Source organism: Heptranchias perlo, chromosome 1, assembly GCF_035084215.1.
Source record: "Heptranchias perlo isolate sHepPer1 chromosome 1, sHepPer1.hap1, whole genome shotgun sequence".
Taxonomy (NCBI): domain Eukaryota; kingdom Metazoa; phylum Chordata; class Chondrichthyes; order Hexanchiformes; family Hexanchidae; genus Heptranchias; species Heptranchias perlo.
In genome coordinates, this window is record NC_090325.1 from 117,943,184 (window position 1) to 117,955,906 (window position 12,723).

A 12,723-nucleotide genomic window follows, 5' to 3' on the forward strand; every position below is an offset into this window, starting at 1 on the left:
AAAGCGATATTGATAGATTAGGTGAATGGGCAAAACTGTGGCAAATGGAATTCAATGTAGTCAAATGTGAGGTCATCCACTTTGGATCAAAAAAGGATAGAACAGGGTACTTTCTAAATGGTAAAAAGTTAAAAACAGTGGATGTCCAAAGGGACTTAGGGGTTCAGGTACATAGATCATTGAAGTGTCATGAACAGGTGCAGAAAATAATCAATAAGGCTAATGGAATGCTGGCCTTTATATCTAGAGGACTAGAGTACAAGGGGGCAGAAATTATGCTGCAGCTTTGCAAAACTCTGGTTAGACCACACCTGGAGTACTGTGAGCAGTTCTGGGCACCGCACCTTCGGAAGGACATATTGGCCTTGGAGGGAGTGCAGCGTAGGTTTACTAGAATGATACCAGGACTTCAAGGGTTAAGTTATAAGGAGAGATTACACAAATTGGGGTTGTATTCTCTGGAGTTTCGAAGGTTAAGGGGTGATCTGATCGAAGTTTATAAGATATTAAGGGGAACAGATAGGGTGGATAGAGAGAAACTATTTCCGCTGGTTGGGGATTTTAGGATTAGGGGGCACAGTCTAAAAATTAGAGCCAGACCTTTCAGGAGCGAGATTAGAAAACATTTCTACACACAAAGGGTTGTAGATGTTTGGAACTCTGTTCCGCAAACGGCAATTGTTACTAGCTCAATTGCTAAATTTAAATCTGAGATAGATAGCTTTTTGGCAACCAAAGGTATTAAGGGATATGGGCCAAAGGCAGGTATATGGAGTTAGATCACAGATCAGCCATGATCTTATCAAATGGCGGAGCAGGCACGAGGGGCTGAATGGCCTACTCCTGTTCCTATGTTCCTAGATGTATCCCAGGCTGTTAAAAGAAGCCACGGAGGAAATAGCGGAGGCTTTAACAATCATTTTCCAAGCTTCACTGGATACAGGCATAGTGCTGGAGGAATGGAGGACTGCTAACGTACCGTTGTTTAAATAGGGAGCGAAGGATAGGCCGAGTAATTATAGGCCGTCAGCTTAACCTCGGTGGTGGGCAAATTATTGGAATCGATTCTGAGGGACAGGATAAACTGTTACTTAGAAAGGCACGGACTAATCAAGGACAGTCAGCACGGATTTGTTAAGGAGAGGTCGTGTCTGACTAACTTGATTGGATTTTTCGAGGAGGTGATCAGGAGGATCGATGAGGGTAGCGTAATAGATGTAGTCTACATGGATTTTAGCAAGGCTTTTGACAAGGTCCCACGTGGCAGATTGGTCAAAAAAGTAAAGGCCCATGGGATCCAAGGGAATGTGGCAAATTGGATCCAAAATTGGCTCAGTAATAGGAAGCAAAGGGTAACGGTCGACAGATGTTTTTGCGACTGGAAGGCTGTTTCCAGTGGGGTGCTGCAGGGCTCGGTACTAGGCCCTATACTTTTTGTGGTATATATTAATGATTTGGACTTGAATGTAGGGAGCATGATTAAGAAATTTGCGGATGACACAAAGATAGGCTTTGTGGTTGATAGTGAGGAGGAAAGCTGTCGATTGCAGGAAGATATCACTGGACTGGTCAGATGGGCAGAAAAGTGGCAAATGGAGTTCAATCCGGAGAAGTGTGAGGTAATGCATTTGGGGAGAGCAAATAAGGCAAGGGAAGGGATACTGAGAGATGTAGAGGAAGTGAACGACCTTGGAGTGCATGTCCACAGAATCCTGAAGGTAGCAGGACAGGTAGATAAGGTGGTTAAGAAGGCATATGGAATGCTTTCCTTTGTTAGCTGAGGCATAGAATATAAAAGCAGGGATGTTATGCTGGAACTGTATAAAACACTAGTTAGGCCACAGCTTGAGTACTGCGCACAGTTCTGGTCATCACATTACAAGAAGGATGCAATTGCACTCGAGAGGGTGCAGAGGATATTTACAAGGATGTTGCCAGGACTGGAGAATTTTAGCTATGATGACAGATTGGATAGGCTGGGGTTGTATTAAAAATTAAATAAACAAAATTATGAGGGACCTAGATAGAATGGATAGGAAGGACCTATTTCCCTTAGTGGAGGGGTCAATAACTAGGGGGCATAGATTAAAAGTGCCTGGTAGAAGGATTAGAGCGGAAATGAGGAAAAATGTTTTCACCCAGAGGGTGGTGGGGGTCTGGAACTCACTGCCTGAGAGGGTGGTGGAGGCAGATACCCTCAACTCATTTTTAAAAAAATAACTGGATATGCACCTGAAGAGCTGTGACCTGCAGGGCTACAGACCAAATGCAAGAAAGTGGCATTAGGCTGGGTGGCTCATTTCTCAGCCGGCGCGGACACGATGGGCCGAATGGCCTCCTTCTCTGCCGTAAATTTTCTATGATTCTATACTAGTTAAAATGGAATAATCTGAGTTTCCTATTCTACCTTGTCCTTGAAAATTATGGAATGTGGAGGGATCTGCAACTTGTGCAAATATGAGACAAGCCATTTAACAAATAAGTTTAGCTTAAAGGATGAAAATGATTTTACACGGCAACCAAATGGAATAGGAAATGACATATTACTCTTCAGTCCAAAGCAATTAAATGCTACTACCACAATTAACTGTTAGTTTAGTGATTACATTTAATGGTTTAGCTGTTTCATTTTAAAGTCTAGATAGAAACTTTTACATCTGATTTATGATGCAATGTTAGTGGAGGGGAAGCAGTGGCATCCTAATTTTATCTGGTATCTGCATTGGGTGACCTGGTCACTAGACTTTTTATCCTACAAGGTACAGGAACACAAGTGGCTCTAATTTCCAGAGCTGCACATTTAATGCTAAAAGCCTACAGCAACCAGTTTTGCTGCTAATAAAGTTTCTACTATGTTTGTAGCATTTTGAACTTTGAGACTCTGGAAGATTGGGACAAACTGCTTTCTCATTGGTGGATTTAGACCAACGAGGAGTTTTTTTTCCACCAATAAGGAAAAAGCCTTTATGAATCCTCCAGGCCTAGGAAGTTCAAATCTTTGAGACCAACAGGAGAAAAAAATAACAACTTAAGAGTGCAGGCTGCAAAAAGGATCACAGTGTGAGTGACATTGAGTGGAGCAGACCAAGCATGGCTGCAGCAGACAGAAGTCAGTTATGGAGCTGCTAGTATATCCTTGAAATCAAAGCAAAAAAAAGATAATTTCCTTCAGGTTACATCAGTACTATAAATGGGTTTGGGTGCATTTTAATGTTGATTTCACATGTTCTATGGATAGCCAAGAAAAAGGATGTTAGGGTCAGTCAGTTGGTGCTGTTACGTCAGAAAATTGTTTGGACTAGCAAATAATATTGTCGTATTTCCTGAAGAAGCTGCTGGAATTCTGAGAAATATTTCAGATACTGGTTGAACAAGCACCTCCACTGAGAAAAGCATGAATTTCGGACTCCATCTGTTTCACTGTTTATTCACTGACCTGGTAATGTGCTACATCATCCTTTAGATTTAGGTAGAAGTAGCTGCAAGCTATATTCCTGCTGCCAGTGTTACTACTGTCTACCCAAATAAAACAGGGTGAATCAACTCATTCCTTTACAAAGCAGCATGGATAATACTTTTATTATGAAGAAATGAATAAAAAAGCTAAATTCTAGTGTCCACCATTGCTAGATGGCGAATAGTTTCCTGTATTTGAATAATTTGTCAGAGTTAAATTTAAATTTGTATATAATCAATGAAACAGTGTGTGCTTGTCAGTATTAAACCAGTTGGTCCCTATAAAATTGGCAGTTTCCTGAGTTCTGAAGTAAGTTCCCTACCATTGGCACTCGAGAACAAAGCAGTCTGTGAATAATGCCTTTAGTTTAAAAATAATGTTAATGCTAAATGGCATCACACTTAATCATAGATTTAAAAAGCCAGTGTTGGAGATGGTAACTAAATATATTGCCATGTGCTTTCTTAATACAGTTTGATCTGGATTCAATCTGGACATTTATCTTTGGAGTTCCTGCCTCCAGTGGGACAGTGGTTGCATCTATTCACACTGTATGCTCAGAATCAGCGTTCTTATTGTTGGGAATGCTGAGGAGCATGCTCAATCTTGTAAGTATGCAAAGACCAAATTCAATTTACTAATCATAGGAAGACTTGTCTAAAATTAAGGGCAGCATTAAAGCATTTTAGCTTTGATCATTCTGTGTGGTTTTGAAGATATGTGCTCAGAACTTCAGCCTAGCCTGCCTCAACCCTAATCCTAATCTTGCCTTGTTTCATCCATCAACATTGGGACTTCCTCACGCCTGTAACCATCTCACTTCTGTTTGATTGATGTATAGTTTGTGCTGGGGATCTACAGTTTGCATGAGGAAGTATCAAAAACTTTGAAGTCAAAAATGGTTTAATTATAGCCTTAATTAAAACACATGTTCACAAAGGTTCTGAAATGCATTGTATGATTTAGAATGTTGCTTTATCCAGTATTGAGACTACAATCTATTAATCTAGTGACATTAGACTAGATTTTCTGCTGCTGGCTGCCCATTTTAGCAGCGTGAATCAGGTGGCTGGTAGCTGAAATGGGCTGGGCTTCTTTCACACCAGAACTCCATCACTTTGAGTTGTGGCTCAGTTTCTGGGAGGTAGGGATAAGTAGCTTTAAGTATCGGTTCATTTGGAGAGGTGTCTGTCCGGCACGCCTTCTCCTGATCAGGTTTGGAGGGCATAGTTTCTAACATATGCCCATGTGAAATAGGCACCCCGCATTACTAGGGACTCAGCTGTAACATGAACTGATTTAAAGAGCCGAGGTAAGTATATTTAATTTTTAATATTTCAGTCACTTTTTGACTGCTTTTGGGTTTTTTTCTAGAGACACTGGGGTTCTCATGAGCCTTTGTGACAAATGTTCACTTTTTTTTGCCATTAATGGGTTTTCCAATGGGAATCCCCCAATCGGAGGTGTTTGGAAGAAGAGAAAGACCAATGGACCTATGCCAGGCAGGTTAGGTTACTTCTAAAGTGCTCTGTGCCCACCCACGTCCCCATCAGCAGAAAGAGATTGCCAAACCTCACTTGGGCAGATAATTAGTGCATGCAGAGGCTGCTCTTCCCAAAATAAACTGGGATAGCAGACCCAATAGCATCACAAAGATATGTGAATGGCTGACTAGGCATACTTTTCAGAAGCACTCCAATCAACAGCCAGCCTTCCTGGTTGGTTGCACTCGCCAAGATGCCACCAATTATATCTGCAGGCCATGGTGCACCTACCTGGCAGTGCCAATGGGGCACTGTCTTCACAAGGTCTGGATCAACCAAGGGTCGGATGCAGGGCCATGCCATTTGCTGCAAAGACACCTGCAAATATCATGCAGCATAAGGCTGTCACAGTAATGGTCAGCTACAGCCTGAAACTTGCTTCTCCTCCTAATAGGCATGCTGCATAGAGTGGCACAGAAGACAGCCTTCCTCATGCAGCACCATCTCCAATTCAGCAACCATTACATAGGGGTTGGGCACTGGGCTGCTCAGTCATTAGCCTGCAGTTGGAGTTTCCTTTCTCTTTTTACCCGTCAAAAAAAGAGGGGTGAACATTTGTCACAAAGACTCATGAGAACCCCAGTGTCCGTAGACAAAAAGCCCAAAAGCAGTCAAAAAGTGACTGAAATACTGAAGATTAAATATATTTACCTTGGCTCTTTAAATCAGCCCCTGTTATAGCTGAGTTTCTAGTAACCCTGAGTGCCCATTTCACATAGTCATATGGTAGAAACTATGCCCTCCATATCTGAACATCAGGAGAAGGCATGCAGGACAGACAGCACATTACCATTTGAATATGTCTGGAATCTACCAATAATCATTCCAGTCTAAACTTCACCGAGATTGAAACATCTAGGATATATTGCCCTTTCACCATAGCCTAATTTTTTTATTCTCTCCACTCTCCTGTCCTAAACGCTGGCAGATGTTCATTTATGGTTCTATGAGAACTGGCAGCTTTCCAGTACCTCAACCAAGAGGAATTCTTGATTTGTGAACCTAGGCAATTTCAGGAGACTATATGACCACTTGGGCATCACAGCTAAGCATAATTCTGTCCTCGCCCAATATGCACAGTTTCCAGTAGCAGCCCTTGGATAGCCATCAAAAGTACAAACCGATGCTGATTTTTTTTTTGATCACTTTTAGCCCAGGGATATTGAGGCTCATTTTGGCACCTCTACTGGTGCCCTGGCTGAGATAATCTAACTTAGCGCAGACATAGAATTGAATGTGGATTATTCCTGGTCTTTATGGATCAACAAAAGCAACTTGTATTTACATAGTGTCTTTAACATTCAAGGCCTCCCAAGACCCTTAGCAAAGGAATAAGAAGGGGAACAGACACTGAGCATTGGGAGAAGTTAGCAGAGATGGTTGAAGGCTACTTAAGAAAGATGGGTTTTGAAAATGTTTTAAAGGAGGACAGAGTAATAGAGAGATGGCAGGATTTAGAGAGGAAGCTCCAAGGTAACTGAAAGCTCTGCCACTGATGGGCAAAGGGAGGGGGCAGCTCAGGGGACCAGAGTTGGTGGACTGAAGGTGTGGGAGGGAACAGAGGGCTGAAGCAGGTTGCAAAGGTAAGGAAGTGCAAGGCTGTGGAGAGATCTGAAGATTAAGGATTTTAAATTGGATGCTTTGAGGATAGCGGTTCCAGTGTAGGTCTGAGAGGGTTATGATTGGCAAGTGGGACTTAGCGCAGGATAGGATACGAGCTACTGTATTTTTGACAAATTGGAGTTTGTGGATAGTGGACAATGGAATGCCAGGAAATGAGCATTGGAGCAATCGAGTCTAAAGGTGACAAAAGCATAAATAAGTATTTCAGTGGCAGTTGGGGTAGGAAATGTTGGAGAGGTGGAAGGAAGCTGACTTAGTGATGGAGAGGAAGTGGGGTGTGAAGCTCAGCTCTGGGTGGAACATAAGAGGTTGAGCACAGTTTTGTTCAACCTAAATGAGTGGCTGGAGGAGGGGTTGGCATCAGTGATAAGGATGTCAAACAGTGGCTTCAGACTTCCTGACATTCAGCTGAAAGAGTTGGGAAAATTAAGGCTTGATGTCAGGCAGGCAGCCCAACAGTGCGGAAGTGGTCGTGGGGTTGAGAGAAGTAATGGAGAGGGGGAGCTGGATGTCATCAGCATGTCTATGGAAGCTGACCCTGTTCCTGTGGAAGATGATGCCAAGGTCAGTAAAAGAAAGAGAAGGGGCCAAAGATGGACTCTGGAGGAACGTCTGAGGGGGGAGGGGAAACAATTGCTAGAGATGTACTAGCTTCTTTCAGACCAAAAGGGATACATACAAGCAAGCGTAGTTCCATGGCGCTGGTCAATGGAGGAGAGTCAGTGGAGAATGATGGTGTGATTTTGTCAAACTCTGCAGAACAGTTGAGGAGGACAAGGAGGGATAACCCATCACAGCAGATGTCATTCATGACTGCCTAGGACTATCTGTGAGATAGGCAGAAACCAGACAAGAGGGATTTGAACAGGGAGTTGCAGAAAAGATGGACAAGAGCTGGGTATGTGACAACATACTTGAGGACCTAAGAGAGGAAAGGAGGACAGAGATGGGCGATATAGAGAATGCATGGATCGCAGTTGGGTTTTTTTTTTTGAGTACAGGGTTGTTGATGGCATTCTTGAAGGGGGAAGAAACTGTGCACTGAACCACTGGATTTCTTGGTGATATTTTTTCCTGGAAGAAGAGGTTTTTAACCCACCATTTCTTGCTGTATTTTTCTAAATTCCTGCTTTCTCCTTACTTGTTTTTGTTTTACTAAGGGCACATCTAGGTTTTCAAGACTTGGGTTCTAAAAGAGATGACTGCAGAGATAGTGGATGCATTGGTTATGATCTTCCAAAATTCTCTAGATTCTGGAATGGTCCCAGTAGACCGGAAGGTAGCAAATGTCACCCCGCTATTCAAGAAGGGAAGGAGAGAGAAAACAGGGAACTACAGACCAGTTAGCCTGACATCGGTCGTCGGGAAAATGCTGGAATCCATTATTAAGGAAGTGGTAACAGGGCACTTAGAAAATCATCATATGATTAGGCAGAGTCAACATGGTTTTATGAAAGGGAAATCGTGTTTGACAAATTGATTAGAGTTTTTTGAGGGTGTAACTTGCAGGGTAGATAAAGGGGAACCAGTGGATATAGTATATTTGGATTTTCAAAAGGCATTCAATAAGGTGCCACATAATAAGGTTGTTAAACAAGGTAAGGCTCATGGGGTTGGGAGTAATATATTAGCATGGATAGAGAATTGGTTGAAGGTCAGAAAACAGAGAGTAGGGATAAACAGATCATTCTCAGGTTGGCAGGCTGTAACTAGTGGGGTGCTGCAAGGATCAGTGCTTGGGCCTCAGCTCTATTAATCACTTAGATGAAGGGACCGAGCGTAATGTATCCAAGTTTGCTGACGATACAAAGCTCGGTGGGAAAGTAAGCTGTGAGGAGGACATAAGGGGCTCAATTTTCGCACCCGCAATCGGGTGCATTGGTGGCGGGGGGGCTGCGAAAATCGGGGATTCCCGGTGCGGGTCGGGAACCCGGCTCCAACCCGCCCACTTCCGGGTTTCCCACTGACGCGCTCACATGCGCATGCAGCCCCCGCATGTGGGACTCCCGCCGGCAACTAAAACCGGAGGGGTGCCACTTAAAGTAATTGAACAGGTACTTCAGGTCGTTTACAGACCTGATTGACCTGTTATTTTAGCAGGGATGGGATTTTGCAACTGACTGGGACTGTTTCCCGTACTGGGGGAAACACTCCCAGTTCAAATGGACGTTTGCAGCCATCAGCCTGTGGCAGCTGCAAAGGTCCATTTGACAGGTGGTGGGGGGAGACCCTCACTCATTGCAGGAGGCCACTCTGTCACTTTGGACAAAGTTTGGCCTCCACCACCCTCCTCCGAACAACAAAATTCACCAACTTGCACACTTACCCCGGTGTCCAGACACATGTACCTACCTTGCGGACCCCCTCAGATGTACATCTTCCGGATGGGGGCCGCCGTAGCTGCAGTCATGACCTCGGAGGACCAACAGCATCGCCGGCCATGCCGTCCACCTCTGACACGTGGAGCTCCACAACACAGTGCTGTGACACATCCACCTGCACAGCAGGAGGGAGGGCAACCGCAGAGAGAGATGCGTCGCAGAGGGCACGACCCTCGCCACAGGGTCCACAGACCGAGGCTCAGCTTCCTGGACCTCTCTGAGCAGCAGTGCACACGGAGGCTCAGATTCACTCGACATGTAGTCGTGGACATCTGCAACCTCCTTCATGCCGAGCTGCTCCCGGCTGGCCTGAGCACCATCTTTCTTACCTGTCGCTGTCAAAGTCACCACTGCCCTCAACAACTTCTCCTCCGCATCCTTCCAGGGTGCCACCGGGGACATTGCCGACGTCTCTGTTGTCTGCACAAAAGAGCCCAGCAAATACACCTACACCAACTCTGCAGTGACACAATGGGTAGCATTAGTTGTGGGTCTCCATTGTGATCCCCAGGAAAGGGCATTATTGCACAAACCGGACAAGATTCGCAAAGACGTGGCAGTAGTGGTGCCAATATAATATGTAATGTGAGTTGATCAGAAATTAAATATAAGTAAAAACCATGACACACCCTTGTGCATCCCCTTCATGCTCACGACACGTTTGCCTTACGCTTCCTACTGCACATATGTGATGCATGCCCTGTAGCTGCAGCACAGGTAGTGGCAGGTTGAGTGAGGCTGATTGTGAAAGAGATGCATGAGAGGGTGAGATTGTATGAGGATTGGGTTGAGTGGTAGTGGTGGGATGAGTACTGGCGAGGTGAGTAAGTGCAGGTAAGATGAGGATGAGGTTTGAGTGGGTGTGAGGAGTGATGTGACAGAGTAGTGTTGGCTGTGCAGAAGGAGATGTGGGGTGGGGGCAGTGATGTGGCAGACGGAGTGTAGGGGAATGAGTAAGTGTACTCACTTTGGCTGATTCACTTAGGTCATTGCAGCGCCTCCTGCACTTGTATGCAGGTGGGCGATATGTTGGTGGTGCAGGTGACCCCTCTGCCACCTCGAGCCAGGCCTTCTTGGTGGCAGAGGCAGGCCGCTTCCTCCCACCTGCCGGGGGGAAGATCTCTGTCCTCCTCCTCCTCCTCCTCACCCCATATAATAAGAGCTGGAGTGAGGCATCATTAAACCTGGGAGCAGCCTTCCCCCTGGGCTGCTCCATGCTGTAATTTTTCCTATTTCTTGTAGCATCAGTCAGTGGAGGACTGTCCCTTTAAATAGAGCTCCTCCAGCTGACAGACCTTACTGCACATGCGCAGTCCGCCCGCCGCGCAGCTTAGCAGCAGGGAACCCGGAAGACCAGGTAAGTGGATCCAATCAGCCTGCGATTGCACGTGGAGCAGACTGACTTCACCGGGCGCGTTACCCACGTGCCCAATCGACCCCCCGCCGCCATGATAATACCGGGCCCAAGGTGTCTGCAAAGTGATATAGACAGGTTAAGTGAGTGGGCAAGAAGGTGGAAGATGGAGTATAACGTGGGGAAATGTGAGGTTATTCACTTTGGTAGGAAGAATAGATAAACAGAATATTTTTTAAATGGTGAGAAATTATTAAATGTTGGTGTTCAGAGAGACATGGGTGTCCTCGTACAAGAAAGACAAAAAGTTAGTATGCAGGTACAGCAGGCAATTAGGAAAGCAAATGTCTTGTTGGACTTTATTGCAACGGGGTTGGAGTACAAGTGTATGGAAGTCTTACCACAGTTGTACAGAGCATTAGTGAGACCTCACCTGGAGTACTGCATAAGTTTTGGTCTTCCTGTCTAAGGAAGGATATACTTGCCTTAGAGGCGGTACGGAGAAGGTTCACTAGATTAATTCCTGGGTTGAGAGGGTTGTCCTATGAAGAGAGGTTGAGTAAAATGGACCTATATTCTCTGGACTTTGGAAGAATGAGATGTGATCTCATTGAAACTTATAAGATTCTGAGGGGGCTTGACAGGGTAGATGCTGAGAGATTATTTCCCCGGCTACAGAGTCTAGAACTAGGGAGCATAATCGCAGGATAAGGGGTCGGCAATTCACGACTGAGATGAGGTGGAATTTCTTCACGTAGAGGGTTGTGAATCTTTGGAATTCTCTACCCCAGAGGGCTGTGGATGCTGAGTCATTGAATATATTCAAGGCTGAGATGGATAGATTTTTGGACTCTAAGGGAATCAAGGGATATGGGGATCAGGCGGGAAAGTGAAGTTGAGGTCAAAGATCAGCCATGATCTGATTGAGTGGTGGAGCAGGCTTAAGGGGCCGTATAGCCTACTCGCACTCCTATTTCTTATGTTTTTAAAACTTATTTTTGGTGCATGTTTGATAGATAGACTTTTATGTAAAAATTAAACTAAGTATGAAATATTTTAAGGATTTATTTTTCCTTGTGTATTTAATGTGTTGTTTCTCCCTACAGCCTTGGCAGTCTGAAGAGGAAGGCTCCTGGCTTAGAGAATACCCAGTCACTTTGATGCAGTTTTTCCGTTACTTATATCACAATGTTCCGGATCTAGCTCCTCTTTGGACAAACCCAGAATTCCTTTGTGCATTTGCAGCGACTGTCTTTCCCTTTAACATCAGGCCATATTCAGAAATGGTGCGTGTTTAATCTATGTTAAACAATCTGGTCATTATTGTAAAATTCAACAAAGAGGATGAAATGAAGATTTAGTGGCCTTGTGAACAGTTTATCATTGGTTTTTACTTTTGATTTGCCACATAATTAATTTTTCTGTTTCCCTTGAATTGTTCCTGGGAAGAAGAACCAAATGTTGACATGAGGACTTGATTGGCAAGAGGGAAAGTCAGAGTTGTTAAACATGTCTGGGAAGGGGAAGCGCTGTTTGAACCTGCAATAACTGTCCCCATTAAAATATCAGTTAATTCAGTGGTCAAGAGATAGAATATGTTTTATTTATGTTTCAATGTGCATTTTAAAAATCACAAGGCAAAAGTTTTGAAAGTGCTGTTCACAAATGCAGTACTTTTATAATGACTCTTTCTCCCCGACTCTCATTCGATTGGTTACTTTAACAGTTTCTTGGCGATAAGGGGAGGGTTTCCCCAACTTTGAACTGTTCGTTTTCCTAACTTGTTCCTTCACTTTTAGTTGAACAGATATCTGCAATATATTGCTGTCTTTTCTAGCTGTTTTTGCTAGTGTACTTCACAAGGCAACTGAGCTTTGGTGAATTTCTATTAAATAATACATCTGATGTTAATCTTAAAAATAAGGAATATATTTGTAATTATGGGTACTTGGGATGGTTTGGTGGGTGTACATTGGCCATCATCCATGCTGTTTTCACGGAGCACCATGATAGATTTTGTATGTCTGAATATTTTTGATTGTTGTGTATTTTTTTTTACTTTAACCTGAAAAATCTCCCCATGCGTAATTGTATCTCTGTCCCAAACTGGCATAGCTTGTAAATTGTCATTGGCCTAAATGGCCTGTTTTGCCATGTATAACTTAAATTGCCTATAATCATGTCCTGCATGTGATCGTTGTGGTAAATATCCTGTTGACTATTTAACCAAGTATAGAACAAGCTAAAAGTAAGTTAATGTTCTGCAATGTTGTTTTAATACTTTGAGGGAATAAAATTTGCACTAAATTTGATCATTGAGTTAACCCAGATACAGAATATATTAGTATTATGCAAACTCTATTG

The 12,723-nt window shown here is 43.8% G+C and overlaps 1 protein-coding gene across 1 annotated transcript in view; it reads left to right on the top strand.

The window, feature by feature from the left end:
- The window catches only part of wdfy3 (WD repeat and FYVE domain containing 3), a 431,872-nt gene that overhangs the window by 286,475 nt on the left and 132,674 nt on the right, over nt 1-12,723 (top strand). Inside the window, exons 32-33 of the mRNA XM_067990523.1 lie at nt 3,931-4,065; nt 11,466-11,645. Of these exons, the coding sequence (XP_067846624.1) occupies nt 3,931-4,065; nt 11,466-11,645 (315 nt within the window). The remainder of the gene's footprint in view (nt 1-3,930; nt 4,066-11,465; nt 11,646-12,723) is intronic.